General features: G+C 41.4%; 1 protein-coding gene across 3 annotated transcripts in view; it reads left to right on the forward strand.

Moving 5' to 3' along the window:
* Positions 1 to 14,723, forward strand: part of col12a1a (collagen, type XII, alpha 1a) — a 54,274-nt gene that overhangs the window by 24,445 nt on the left and 15,106 nt on the right. For 2 of the 3 annotated variants that reach the window (XM_061062581.1, XM_061062583.1), the window contains exons 27-50: positions 86 to 225; positions 466 to 598; positions 791 to 817; positions 1,672 to 1,811; positions 3,720 to 3,849; positions 3,986 to 4,125; positions 4,236 to 4,365; positions 6,282 to 6,424; positions 7,858 to 7,987; positions 8,182 to 8,324; positions 8,493 to 8,622; positions 9,278 to 9,397; positions 9,491 to 9,637; positions 9,767 to 9,883; positions 9,995 to 10,147; positions 10,298 to 10,372; positions 10,468 to 10,607; positions 10,742 to 10,865; positions 10,974 to 11,117; positions 11,392 to 11,556; positions 11,724 to 11,762; positions 11,883 to 12,021; positions 12,754 to 12,896; positions 13,390 to 13,499. In XM_061062581.1, the coding sequence (XP_060918564.1) occupies positions 86 to 225; positions 466 to 598; positions 791 to 817; positions 1,672 to 1,811; positions 3,720 to 3,849; positions 3,986 to 4,125; positions 4,236 to 4,365; positions 6,282 to 6,424; positions 7,858 to 7,987; positions 8,182 to 8,324; positions 8,493 to 8,622; positions 9,278 to 9,397; positions 9,491 to 9,637; positions 9,767 to 9,883; positions 9,995 to 10,147; positions 10,298 to 10,372; positions 10,468 to 10,607; positions 10,742 to 10,865; positions 10,974 to 11,117; positions 11,392 to 11,556; positions 11,724 to 11,762; positions 11,883 to 12,021; positions 12,754 to 12,896; positions 13,390 to 13,499 (3,002 nt within the window). The remainder of the gene's footprint in view (positions 1 to 85; positions 226 to 465; positions 599 to 790; positions 818 to 1,671; positions 1,812 to 3,719; positions 3,850 to 3,985; positions 4,126 to 4,235; positions 4,366 to 6,281; positions 6,425 to 7,857; positions 7,988 to 8,181; positions 8,325 to 8,492; positions 8,623 to 9,277; positions 9,398 to 9,490; positions 9,638 to 9,766; positions 9,884 to 9,994; positions 10,148 to 10,297; positions 10,373 to 10,467; positions 10,608 to 10,741; positions 10,866 to 10,973; positions 11,118 to 11,391; positions 11,557 to 11,723; positions 11,763 to 11,882; positions 12,022 to 12,753; positions 12,897 to 13,389; positions 13,500 to 14,723) is intronic. The other variant, XM_061062582.1, reaches the window with a different exon arrangement.

Raw genomic sequence — 14,723 nt, forward strand, 5'->3', positions numbered from 1 at the left:
ATTTGACATTTTCATTGGCCCTGTTTGCAATCTTCTTTATGAAAGTGAGCTAACACGTACCCCCCCACCCCATTTCATTCTGTAGATGTGGTTCCTGCTCCCAAGAACCTGCAATTCTCAGAAGTTACCCAGACCAGCTTTAGAGCGACCTGGGAGCACGGAGCCCCTGATGTGGCTCTGTACCGCATTGGCTGGACTAAGAAGGGAGATTCCAACTTCCAATACGTAAGGGAAAATCAGCTTTCCAAGATGTTTACATTTCTAATGGGTCTCACAGAAAGTGCTTTGGCTTTGCTTTGAAAAACACCTCCAGAGGAAGTAGTGAGAACATCTAGAAAACAGACTCGTGCACCAATCCAGTTCTAAAAACTAAAATATGGGTCCAGCGCTGCTTGTTTGGTTTGCACTGGCTAAAATTTTAGCCAAGCGCTTTTCTTCATGCTGTGTTTGTGTTTTCCTCATCAGGCCATTCTGAACAATGATGAGTTATCCCACGTATTGGAGAACTTGGAGCCAGACACGCCCTATGATGTGTCTGTCACTGCAATCTATCCAGATGAATCGGAGAGCGAGGATCTTCTGGGCACTGAGAGGACATGTAAGATACACACCCAGGCAGCTCAGTGATAATGATTAACAATCTATTGTTGACACTGCTTAAACTGCTCAACAGAAATATTGTCACATAGGACCAGCGATTAACCATTTGATTTTACCTTTTGGAAATATGCCGAGTGAAACTTTCAGCAAAGGGTATGCCCATTATACCTTTCTATTTTTGCCTCTATAGTGTCCAAGCAAGGTGGTAGTAGCACAGGTAAGTATCATTTAGGTAAAACAAGAGGATGCTTTTTATTTCAGTTGCTGAAAGCATGTTTTATTACTTCAACCATTGGAAAACCATCATTTCATCATCAAGCAAGGCCCTTAACCCATCCATCGCTCAAATGGTGCTCTTCTGCAGCTGACTCATGACACATTTATTATGTGTTTGTTTGTCCATTTCTTTGTTTGTCCCATTGTCCATGCCAATCAAATGTCAAGGAAGAAGGATTTCAATGCTGCATGCCCTTGCAAAACAGGGATTTGAATCCTTTTTTTTTTCAAAACCCATTCCATCATCCATCCTGTATTCATCCATCCATCTATCCATCGCATTTATCCATCCATCTATCCATCGCATTTATCAATCCATCTATCCATCGCATTTATCAATCCATCTATCCATCGCATTTATCCATCCATCTATCCATCGCATTCATCCATCCATCTTTCCATCGCATTCATCCATGCATTAATCAGTCCATTCATTGTCATCTTTCCGTCAAGCCATTGCTGTTCAAGAGAATCCATCACTGCTTCAGAAAAGACAAAAATCCCAGACTGGGTTTGTCTTTTCATCTTTAAAGCTGCAATACTTGATACAAAGCAGTAGTATTAGACTTTTAGGTTGCTGTGTTTCACGGTAAAGTAGATAAAGTGCAAGTTAAGTTATGATTTAGTCAGCTAATCTCAAGTCTAATCGTAACTAGAACTGCTGAAGATATCAAGGACTGCGTCTTTAAAAGATCATTTTCAGGAAACCACTGAAAGAGTGCTTTCATGTTTATTGGAGAAACATATTGAAATGGTTGTAACTGCAATATATGTGTGTGTGAATGCGTTTTCCAGTGATTCAGGGACCACCAACCAACTTGGTTGTGTTCAATGAAACCACCACCAGCATGAATGCTAGATGGAATCCAGCTCCAGGCCGTGTACAGAACTACAGGATCACTTATGTCCCTACAGCTGGAGGCAAGAGCCAGACTGTAAGTAACACCACAGACTAACACATAATATCTTCTTATTGTTTATCCTCTTCTTGTCTGCGTTGTTGGAACTCAGTCCCCTTCAGAGAAATATATGTGTGCAACTTGAACTCAACCAAAGGTGTTGCATTCTTTTAGATATATTTTAAGTCAATTCTGATGTGACAGCATAATGTGGACAAAACCTTTCAAGTTGTTTTCTCTAATTCTGAGACTGGAAAAGTCTCTTGCTGGTCATGGACTCTTGGCTGCCCTACTAAAGTGCAAAAGTATTTTTGGATGAAAGTGAAATATTCGGTTTCAATTTTCTGTCAGACATTTCTAATTACTTCCCCAAGCGAGTCAAAAAGGAAAAGCCTGATGTGTGCTTAGTGGTGACTATACACACAAAAGCCTACAAATTGATAGCCACACTGATAAGTTGTTTAAAGCCATGGTTAATGGCCCGGCCAACTGAAACTATTTCATCTCAACTCCTTGACATTTACTGGCTGTGGAGAGTTGCTTAAAAGAGATGGAATTAAATCTGGTAAACAGTTCACATGACATATTTGTAGGGCTGATCATTAAACAGCTAAGAGAGACAGTAAACAGACACTCCAGATATTAAACATTCACATTTTTACATGTACTCTGTATTCTGATGGCTGCGCTCAGCACTCTGTGCTATTTTGGCATCTTTAAGTTATGTGTGTTTGCGCCTTTAAAGCATTTTCCCTGTCAGATAATGTATGTTTGTATAATGACAGGGCACTCTGTTACAGGTGTTATATATTATATGCAGTAGATCGTGTTTAAAGTGCTTCACAAAGCGCTAACCCGGTTATTATTCCACTCTATTTCACCTTTTTTTTCAATAAGGCCCAGATGGCATCCAGCATTTGTCACACTGGAGAGGGCAGCTAAATGGCTGTCAGAAGTTCTGTAAAAACTCAGCATTGGCTCATCTGGTGTTGCACAAAGTTGACGATTAGTTTCCCTTTTAACATAAAATGGAATGCTTTCCTACTTAGTACTTGATGAAATTTTTCTGTGCTGATTGACTGTGTGATATCACACTGAGAGGTCGATGGAAAATTGGAAGCTAACAAGCTTAGCATCAGCCAAGAAGTCTTGATTCCCTGTCAGGATTTCAATGAGTAAAGATCATCCAGGGAGGTTTTCATTATTTCGTCTGGAAAATCAAGGCTGTATTCGGAAATGTCTGACACACATTCCACGCTTGTGTACGAGAAAAACGAATGCTGTGCCAGATGTTGAAGATGTAGCCTTCTTTTTTTTTTTGCTGCTAAAAAAATTATCCAGTTGTTTCGGAGACAGAGCTGTACAGTGATAGATGAACCCCCCCGGGGGGTTAAGTAGACATGAAAGTACAGCTATATACATTATCTCACACACATCCACAAACAAACATCCTTTCCCCTCCCATTTAGAGTTAATTTTTTGTCCCACAATGCCTGGGCCAAAAGTAATGTAGTAAATTCATCTCCAGTCCTGACTGTTTATGATCAGACATCCGACTGTTTCTGCCATCAGCTACAGATTTACCTTGGCTAGTAAGCTAAATGTTTTATCCAAAAAACTCAAAACATTCTTCCTCTGAAGTGTTTATAGACAAGTATTTTCCAGGTAGTAATCTCTCCATCAAGATATTGACATGAAGTTACGGCACACATGGAGAGTTGTAAAACTTTTTATCCCATTCTAGAAACTGATCAAATATCATTTCCCACTGTGTATACTAGAGCCACAAGAGTCTAAACTGTTGAAAGACAGATGTAAAAATACACAAGGAATGAACAGACTAGTCAGCTTTAACTGTGAACAGATGAACAATGAATCCTGAGTGATGATATTTTTAAAGAGGATTTAAGATAAGGAAGCTTACATTTATTCTTGCCAAAACAGAGCCAGGTTGGAGGAAAGAAAACCACTGTCCTGCTTCCCAAGCTGACCCCTGACACCGAATACTCCATCAACGTGGTAGCAGTCTATGCCAAAGGAGTCAGCCAGGATCTGAACGGAGTAGGAAAGACCAGTAAGTTCCCCGCCTAGTAAAGGTGGTCACAAATGGGCAGTGACACTTATAATAATAAATGGGTGAAGCTATTGTAGTTTGATGTCTTTTTGCTGAATGTGCAGTATTAACTCACTATTTCTTCATCTCATCTCAGAGCCTTTGGGTGGTGTTAGGAACTTGCAAGTGACTGACCCCACAACCAACACCCTGAATGTCCAGTGGGAGGCTGCTGAGGGCAACGTGCGTCAGTACAAGATCTTCTATGTCCCTGCAGCAGGAGGAGAAGAAGAGATGGTAAGCTGGACAATGCTGCATCAAAAGATGTTGAAGTTTTTTTTAAACTATCACCCTTTCCTGTAGTGACCAGAGCACAACCTGAGCTTGTTGTGTTTATTTCTCTCCAGGTCCAGGTATCAGGCAGCACTTTGAAAACAGTGCTGAAGAACCTGCAGTCTGACACAGTCTACACTGTAACTGTGGTTCCTATCTATAATGCTGGAGAGGGACAACGCATGTCTGAGAATGGCAAAACATGTAAGCACTGCATACATGCAATCATTGGAGAAAGTCACAAGATAAAATAGTGATTCATGCAGGGATGTTTAGGGGCAGAACTAACATGCTTGAATGACTGCTTTCAAGATTTAGAATAGCTGACTGAGAAGAGGAACTTGGGGAATGACAGCTTGTCATTGAGATTGGGGATTTACTTTTCCTTACTTAGAAATCAATTCATGTCTGTCCAGAGTGAACTCATTGGCCTTAGTTTCTGGATTGGTTTCTGTCTGTCAATAAAGCGGCCATTTATGACTGTTTTGTTTCAAAATAAAATCCAAACTCTTTCAAAACCTGTAATCTAAGCCCAACTAATCAAATGCCATGTGTCATTCCAGAGGCAAATGATTGAAAAACTTATTTCACACCATGCATGTAACAAAATGTAACGTAAAAGAGAACAAAAAGTCACAGTTTTGAACTCTGTTAGCTTCGTTTAAATTTCATAGAAGAACACAGACTTTCCAGCTTCTCCCACAATTTCAAACCAGCAATCTCTGCTGGGAGTGAGTCAGCATTTTGCGGAGTGATTGCGTCGGAAGGAATTCCTCCGCGTTGGCAGGATTATAATGGTGTCTCCTCTCTCTTTACCGTAATATTGTCCATTTATAGGTTGGAATGAAGGGTAGTGGTCAGGATAATGGTGGGTCTGGGCACGAGGGGGAGGGGATTTATTGAGTAATTGGCTCCCCTTTGGGAAAAAGAAACAGAAGGGGGGTTAGAAATGAATGGAGAGCATTATATGTTTTATGGCTCTCGACTCACTTGGCTAAGGTCACGCTCCATTCCTGCCACTGTTACCCACATTTTCCCCTTTGTAGTAATGGTCCCTCATGTTCTGTTGCTTTTTCCTAGACATATTAACAATCTTTTATACAGTATGTACAGTACATCAGCCGAAGAACCTCTAACTGCTGACCTTGCAGCTTTATTAGAAAGTGGTGTCATCTCCGGTCAAACTGCGGTTGCTCATTTATTCTCAAATTCAAGCTCTAGCTCTCTCAGCTTTCTATCTCCTTCCTCTCAGCCTTTAAATTCAAAACAGCTTTCTAGGCAGTGGGCTTTGGTGTGTGAAACTTTAATTTACGGAAGCTCGCCCACTGCGTTTTTCCCCTGCGTTTATTGGGTTATTATGGCGAGCGGCACAAAGCCTCTGAACATCTGCTTTGTTTTGTTTTTTAAGAAGGCGAGCTTCACACAGAGCTGCACATACGCCTTGTTTATCCTTTTCATTAACCTTTAGGGCACTGAAAGGAAGTGTCCTGGTGATAGCGGTATTGTTAAATGATGTCCTTAACTTGTCTGTGTTGGTTGCTGGGCAGCATTGTTTCCGCTTTATTGAAATGTTCTCATGTAGTCACTGGGCTCCTCTGTCCTCAAAATGAGTCTGGACCATGTTTCTGTTAAATAAGACAAAGGGAGAATGACAATAGCACAAGTAAAGTGATTTAAAATTGTTTGATTTAAACACTTGTAAACACCTCATAAAACTACAGAAGTAAAAGTTAAAAGTGCCAGAACATATAGCAATAGGAATACACTACATGTGTTTGTGTTGGACTTCTTTACCGCTTGTTGTTGTTGTGTAATTGATGGTTTAAACCTCTAATTTCTTGACCCCTGTCCATTCCCCATTTACCTGTCAGTACCTGACCTTAGCAATCTGGTTGTTTTTGTCTCCTCTGCCTTACTCATCCTCTTTCTTCATCTGTACAAAACCGCCTTAATGGCTGGCCTTTAACCTCGCTCTGTCAACACTCTTTACTCTGAACAATCATCCTCTCACCACTCTTTTTGATTTGACTCACCATGACCCTCACCCTCACCTTTTCCTTTCTTATCTTTGTCTCTACCTATTATTACACTCGCACCAACCAACATTCCTGGCTCGGCAGTGGAGCGTCTCCCTGTCAGGAACATCCAGGTTTTCAACCCGACTACCAACACTCTGAATGTTCGCTGGGAGGCTGCCACAGGCCCAGTCCAGGAGTACCGGGTGGTCTATTCTCCTCTGAATGGGGCCAAGCCCTCGGAGTCGGTGAGTTTCCATTCACTGTGGTGGAATAAGTGTCGTATAGCACATATGGATTGAAAAAAAAAAAGACAAAAAACAAACAGCAACCAAAAAACCTCTGAATTGTTTTAACTCTGCCAATCAGTAACCATCCTAACAGCCTCATCTTTAAGTTTAAAAGGAAAACATTAGTCTGTTCACCAAATGGTCCATATAAGTGTTTTTTAATGCATGCATATGTGCAGTTAATGACAGCTGAATACAAGGTTTAATCCCAACTGTGTTCATTAACGCAAAGATTCTAAGTATGCACGTTCAGTTCTTAGCACCTTATATGCGACATCTGGAGTCAGTGTGCCCACATCATCATGTGCAAAGGATTTCTTGGTGGTTTAAAGAATCCTCAGTCAACATTTGAAGCGCTACTAGACATCTCATCATAAGCCTTCTCGGGCATCTGCATGAAAGACTGCAAAAATTAAGAATGGTTTCTTCTCTGTGACACTTAAAACATGGGCTTTGATGTTTGAGCCACTTTCTAGTTTAACGATGGAGAGGAGTGCTCTGCTGTTATCCCTGTGTCTTTGCACATGGCAGGCTCAGGCGCCTTTCCATGGCTAGATCCAAAGATGTGCATCAGTGGCAATGTGGTCTTTCTCAGCCAGCACCGCCAAATTGAACATCAGCTGGAGATTTGTAGCATGAATTACCAGCTTTACTGGTGTTGCATGTAATATTATTCTTACTCTGAGACTTTAAAGCACCTCAGTACATTTTTGACCAGGGGAGAATGGAGCAGGCTGTGAGTGATGCAGTCGAGACAAAACTTAAGTATCCACCTGGTCATTGTTACATTTTCATGTAACATTAAAAGAGACAGTTAGCAGATTTACTTACCCATTTGCTTCACTTGCTCACAGAGGTTATCGCCGGGCCAGAGCCCTCTAGGAGCACTTATCTTTCTCAGTCTAAATAACAATTACAGCAAGAGAGAGTGTGTGTGTGTGTGTGTGTGTGTGTGTGTGGGGGGGGGGGGGGTCAGCTCCTATGTAATCAGCTGCCGTCACTGTCACACTGGGTTAAACTGCGGTGCCAGCTGTCAAACTTTAAAGGGTTGTTTGGCTCTTCCTTTCACTTAGTGCTGACAGCAAGGGCCGATTTAGTAAGAGGAAGGCGTAAGACGTAGTGTACAACAAAAGCAGCTGTCAGAAGAGGGGCACACTTGTTTCTTTGTGTATGTGTTGCCCAGGGGATTTGAATCATAATAATAATAATGATAAGAAATTAGATTTATATAGCGCTTTTCTAAATACTCAAAGACTACAGCTAAGGATTTTAGGAAAATAAACACATTTACCATTTTGAGTGACTAGTTTAGGACTTAATACTGAAAATGCATGCTTCAACAAAACTCTCCAAATGTGTTGACACCTGATGTGTTTTCTGTCTTTGTTCAGGTTTTGGTACCAGGTAGCACGACTACAACTGTGCTGCAGCAGCTGATCCCAGACACTCCGTACAATGTCGGAGTTGTTGCTATTTATAGCGATGGCGAGGGACCTATTATCAGTGATGATGGAAAGACATGTAAGAACCTAGACCAGTGTGTTTTAAAGACTGTGATCAAGTAGCAAAACAATCTTAACTGCCCTATGGAGTCATGCTATGTGCAATTCTAATATACCCATAGCTGTGTACTCGTCACACTGAAAGGCAGTACTCGTGAGACAGTGAGGTGCTTTTACAGGTAATTAATCCGACTTGTTTTCCTCCACACTTAGTGCCCAGAGGTGGCCCAAGGAACATGCAAGTATATGACCCAACCACCAGTAGTCTCACTGTGAACTGGGAACACGCTGAAGGTCCTGTTGTGCAGTACCGCATCACCTATGCCCAGACTACAGGAGACCCCATTGAGGAATCTGTAAGCATCTTCATAATTGCACACCATTCCATTATTTTAGAAAATCTATTAACTTCTATCTATTCTATATCTATTGTATACAAATCTATATCATTTCTCTCATAATCCGCTCCACATTCATCCTTGTATTGATCCCCTTCTTCTTGTGTTGTGTCTCTTCTCTTGTAGACTACAGTACCAGGGAACAGAAACAATGTGGTCCTGCAGAACCTGGATCCAGACACTCCTTATAATATCAAAGTGACTGCCATCTACAGTGATGGACCAGGAGGAGAGCTGGAAGGAGATGGACGCACAGGTATAATCTAGCAAATGTCGGCAATTTACATGTTAATTTCAAAGATCATTTGGAATGTGAAAAAAACAAAGCACACTGACATACAGGCAGAATAAACTGCAGCACACACACACACACACACACACACACACACACACACACACACACACACACACACACACACACACGTATGCACCCAACAGGGAAGGGAAACAAAAGCAGAAAATCTGAAAAGACTTATTCATTGATTAGGAACCTCAATCATTGCAGGAGAAGTGAAATAATTGAGATTCTTGACTGTTCATCAAGGCCAAAAGAACCAAGAGTCTTAGCCAGAGAATTATGAACTGGCTGTACTCCAGAGAGGGAAATCTCATGCCTGCAGTTCTGGCCACTGTCTTGCCTAATTTAGTTTCTTAAACAAAGGAAACCTTTTACATATCATAATCACACTCCATTCCTTGAGGCGGCTCATATTTTGTTTTCCAATTTCCTCTGATGTGGTTGAATTTATCATCCTGTTGGTGACAGGATGTTAAATATATTAATCTGACTCCAAAGGCTGATATGGAATAATAATGAAATTCCCCTGTGAGTGAATACACTGAGATTCATTCCCAATGTAAAAAAAAAAAGGTGTTTAATGCGCTGTCTTGTCTTGTCTTGTCTCTGGCAGTGGGTATGCTTGGCCCCAGAAATCTTCGCGTGTCTGACGAATGGTACACACGCTTCAGGGTGTCCTGGGACCCTGCCCCTTCCAGAGTTAGTGGATACAAGCTGATTTACAAGCCCGAGGGTATGAATGTGTTTGTTAATTGAATATAACAATACAATTTATTTAGATTCTTTTTTAACACACTTTTTTTCCCCCCTTATTGTCTCCTTTTAGGCTCTGATGAGTATTCAGAGGCGGTGGTTGGAGACGTGACCACCCACCAACTGCATAACCTGAAACCTGGAACCACCTATGACCTGCAGGTGCAGGCGCAGTACAGCACAGGCCTCAGTGAACCTCTGATTGGACAAGGCACCACATGTACGTTGATTGTGCTGTTTTATTTTTCATTGACAGGTTTATTAGCACAGAATGGGTGTTTGCAGCTTTCAATTGTCAAATGTTTTTTGTGAAAGAACAATATGTACTAAGGCCAATGCTTCCCTTTAGTGTACCTGAATGTGACGGACCTGACAACCTACAATGTTGGGTATGACTCCTTCTGCCTCAGATGGGCCCCTCACAGAGCTGCCACCTCCTACAGACTCAAAGTCAATCCTTTTGACAGTAAGTCTTAATCTCTATGAACCACTATGAATGTATTTTTGAATTAGACATTGAAATTATAAGACAAAGGGTAGTTACAATTTGTCTAATCTGGATTTTCCTGTTCTTAAGCCTCTAAAAGTGGAGCTCAGGAGATCACTGTCAGAGGATCAGAAAGCACTCACTGCTTTGATGGCTTGACCCCTGACACCCTCTACAACGCCACAGTGTACGCCCAAACCCCCAACCTGGAGGGACCTGGTGTTAGTGTGAAGGAGAGGACATGTAAGATAACCATGACTATGCCAATTTAATGCAAATAATTCACAATCTTGTACACATTGGTAGAAGCTACTGGCTCATACAACATCTTTTGTGTTATCAGTCTCTCAGTATAGTTTGCCATTTTTTAATTTCTGTTTCTTCTTCTTGCAGTGGTCAAACCCACAGAGGTGCCAACTGAGCCTCCCACCCCACCTGCTCCAGCAACAGTCCCTCCTGCACTGGACGGTGAGGAGAGCTTTAGCATTTGAGCTCTGTAAAAAGAATTCCTTTGGCATAGTAGATATAGGTTTAAATTAACATCACTGTTCCTGCACTGGCAGTTTGCAAAGGTGCCAAGGCAGACCTCGTCTTCCTCATTGATGGCTCCTGGAGTATCGGAGATGACAGCTTCCACAAAGTGATCCAGTTTGTCAAGAGCATGACAGGAGCCTTTGATGTCATCAGTCCTAAAGGCATGCAGGTCAGCATAAATCTGGGTGCTCTCTTAAATGTCTATTCCTCTGCTCAGGCCTCACATTAAGCAGTGTTTAAAGTGTGTTTTGCTATTTCTTGGATGTTCTTTTAGTAAACGTCTCATTTGTTGTCTTTGTTCAGGTTTCATTTGTCCAGTACAGTGATGAAGCCAAGACTGAGTTCAAGCTGAACACTTATCATGACAAGGGCATAGTTCTGTCAGCGGTGCAGGGTGTGCGCTACAGAGGAGGCAACACAAAGACAGGTACCCCACTAAAAAAAGAGTGCTATTTTCTCTGTTTTTACCGAGAAGATGCATTTTCAGATTTTTCCATCTGCTCTCTCACTGATCATATCATCTCTCTTCCTCCAGGCGTTGCTCTGAAGCACGTCTATGAGAAGGTTTTCACCTCAGACAGTGGCATGAGGAGGAATGTCCCCAAGGTGCTGGTGGTGGTCACAGATGGACGGTCCCAGGATGAAGTAAAGAAGAGTGCAGAAAGGCTGCAGCATTCTGGTATGTGTGAAATTATAAATCACCTCCATGTGTGTTTTGGTCTGCGTTGTATATCTACAGTGCGTACTCTATGTAACAGAGCTGTTTCGGATTATCCGAATTCCCATTTTGCTCCCAAACTTCGATTTCCTTCACGGGAGCCAAAGATTGTGGCTGATTTTATAAACTCTTTAATAATCCCAACAGCGATGAAACTGCCTGTGGTTATTGGAAGCCTAACAATAGTCTTTGTTGTTTTTTTTTTTTTTAACGCGTGTGTGTTTCGCTCCCACAGGCTACAGTGTGTTTGTGGTTGGAGTAGCCGATGTGGACATGACAGAATTGAGAGTTATCGGCAGCAAGCCCAGTGAGAGACACGTGTTTGTTGTGAACGACTACGACGAGTTTGACAAGATCCAGGACAACCTGATCACCTTCATCTGTGAAACGGCCACTTCCAGTAAGAAAAACACTGATATATTATTGAAACATCACCATTGCATATGATTAGATATTGCGTAATCATATATATATATTTACTAGTCTACAGTCAGGGAATGAACACTCAGATGAACACTTTATAAAGCTGACTCTGTTTTAACCCTCTACAACTTTTGTCCTTTTCAGCTTGTCCTCTGATTTACATTAATGGGTTCACAACTCCTGGTAAGTGTACATCATCACCATAGATATGAGCTATTACATAAAGAGCTTGTTACAATAACTAAAATGGTTGCTATAAGAAAGTTTTGCTTTTGCAATAGTCCACTCTTTTACTCTCTCCAGGCTTTAGGATGCTGGAGGCTTTCAACATCACTGACCGGACGTTCGCCGGCATGAACGGTGTATCCATGGAGACCGGCTCCTTCAACAGCTACATTGCCTACAGACTGCACAAAGACTCCTTCCTAAACCAGCCCACCAAGTAAGAGCTGAGACTTACAAATATGTGTGTGTGTGTGTGTGTCAAAGTGAGGAAGAGTGATTCCCATCATATGCATGTTCCCAGCCTTTTGGTCTTATCTCCTGTGCACTATAATCCTGCTCAGCCCACCAGTCATTACTTATAATGATGTTCAATAGCCCCTACAGTCAAAGACGCTTCCCCAGTGCCTATTCATTGTTACAGCTTTTTGAATATGAGCTTCTAGGAGGAACCAAATAATTTGGTTGAGGAATTAAAACGTTCCTGAACCAGGCCTTCCTCCCACCTGTTTCATAATCACATAATGACCAAAGAAACAACCCCTGGGCCGAGAGCTTTGCCTCTTCACCGGGCCTCATTTGAGTGGCCTTAGGTTACTGCAGGGTATCTAAATCTCTTACTTACACACTTTGTCATATGTTTAAAATGAGGCATATTGTGTGTGAGTGGACAGAGTCATTATCTTAACGCACACAATTTAGAGCACTTTGAACTGCAGCGAATGAGAGGGGACAGAAAATACTTCCAATATGTGGGCAATTTCTGCAAAGCCAGAGAAAAAAACCCCTCAATGATTTACAGCTTCTGAGGCTTACTTGACGACTGGATTCTGCGTCATAGTTGCAAGATGTAAAGGTCTTACTGGTTTCAAATTGTGACATTGTGGATTGCTTGAGAAATGAGGGCACAGTCTTGAGTAATGACTCATCACATGTTTTTTTAACACAACAGGGAGATCCATCCCGATGGTCTTCCCCCATCCTACACCATCATCCTGCTCTTCCGCCTGTTGCCCGACACACCCTCTGAACCTTTTGATATTTGGCAGATTTCCGACAAAAACAACAACCCTGAGGTCGGGGTCACCGTCAACCGTAAGCCTCCCATCCTGTTTTGGCCCCCAGCTGGAGGGGGAATCTGCTGTAGCTCACCCAACACACACACAGCTGTACACCCTTTTTTTTAAATGACTTTAGCTGCTTTCTTTCTAAACCTCAGTTACAGAAAGTCAAAGTTAAGGCACTATCTCAGAAAGGATTTGAATTACATATATGCTAAAGTAATGTCAGCATACAGAAATAAATATGAACTCTCTCTTAATCATATTCAGATTTTCTATTCGACTGGAGTTTTTCTATCTCTACATGAGGCCCTTATTTTCAAAATTAGTGTCATTTACAAAAGTGCTTTACACACGTGGTGAATGCATGCAAATAATTACAAGCATAGGCCTAATCCCTTCAAGCCTTCTCTCCATCCCGTTCCTCTTTCCACACCCATGTGTTCTCTATAGTCCTGTCTGGGCTTTGCGTGCGACGGCATCGTAACACACTGTCAGGGATTCATCAAAGTCTCCTCTCTTTTCAGCTTCAAGCAAAACAATCTCCTTCTACAACAAGGACACCCGAGGAGAGATCCAGAAAGCCGTGTTTAATGATGAGCAAGTGAAGAGGGTTTTCCATGGGAGCTTCCACAAGGTAAACACACTGCATGATTCTTAAAGAGAGGAGTGCTGTGCTCGCCACAGAGTGATGTTTTTTTTAAAGACGGGCTTTCATAGGACAGACTGTTTGTCCTTTGTGGTTACAGGCTTGTTGATTTTCCTTTTTAGATCTGGGGACATTCAGAACATTGTTTTCATTCTTTTCACTTCCTTTCACAGATATTATTTTCAAATCCATTCATATGTCTCTGAGCGACGGTATGCTTCATTTAAGAAGGCTGAATTACATTTTCAGAGGATTACCAAGCAAAGCCATGTGGCTGTTTCATGTTACCTGTCAAAAGTTCTCAGCTGTCGGCACAGTCTCGATTCTGCTGTCATGTTTTGTTTGTGATTTGACGCTACTTTTTTTAGACCAATGGGAAGTTGATTTGAATAATGCCTTGTAAGGCTATTCAATCATTTTTAGAGACTTTGATGGAAAATTTGAATACCTCATGGACTTAAACTGTTACAGTAAACCCTTAGGGACTGACCACTTCTAGACAGGAGCTTAAACTGGAGGTTTCCAAGCTAATCTAATTAGAATAGAATAGAATAGAATTACTTTATTGATCCCAAACTGGGAAATTGTGGCGTTACAGCAGCAGGTTATCCAACACACAATATGAATAAGAAACACACAATTCTAATTCTAATTCTCTCTGTGTTACTAGTCAGGGCACTGACTCAAAACTTATGTTATTTATATATATTTTATTTATATGTTGTTATATATGGTTTGTTTTTATTTAGCTTTAATTCAGGAATCAGACTCTAAACTCTGCACATTTTTTTAACTAAATAAGAAAACTGTATGGTATTTAACTTAAACAGTTCTCCAGCTTTTCACTTCTGCACTTACTAACTAAAATGTTAGTACACACATGAAGAAAAATAATGTCTGAAACTGATGCAACAAAATCCAAAACCTCATAAGTGTCAGGTCTTTCTTTTACCATTATGCAACAACGTTACAAATTTTATTAGAGATCCCTTGCCTGGAAATCTCCTGTCTTTCTTTTTTTTTTGAAGATTTATTTTTGGGTTTTTTGTGCCTTTAATGGATAGATAGGACAGTGGATAGAGTCGGAAATCAGGGAGAGAGAGTGGGGAATGACATGCGGGAAGGAGTCCCACAGGTGGGAAGTGAACCCGGGCCGCCCGCCTGAGACGACAGCCTCCATACATAAATCTTAAATTGAAATATGAACTCATT

Source organism: Labrus mixtus, chromosome 18, assembly GCF_963584025.1.
Source record: "Labrus mixtus chromosome 18, fLabMix1.1, whole genome shotgun sequence".
Classification (NCBI taxonomy): domain Eukaryota; kingdom Metazoa; phylum Chordata; class Actinopteri; order Labriformes; family Labridae; genus Labrus; species Labrus mixtus.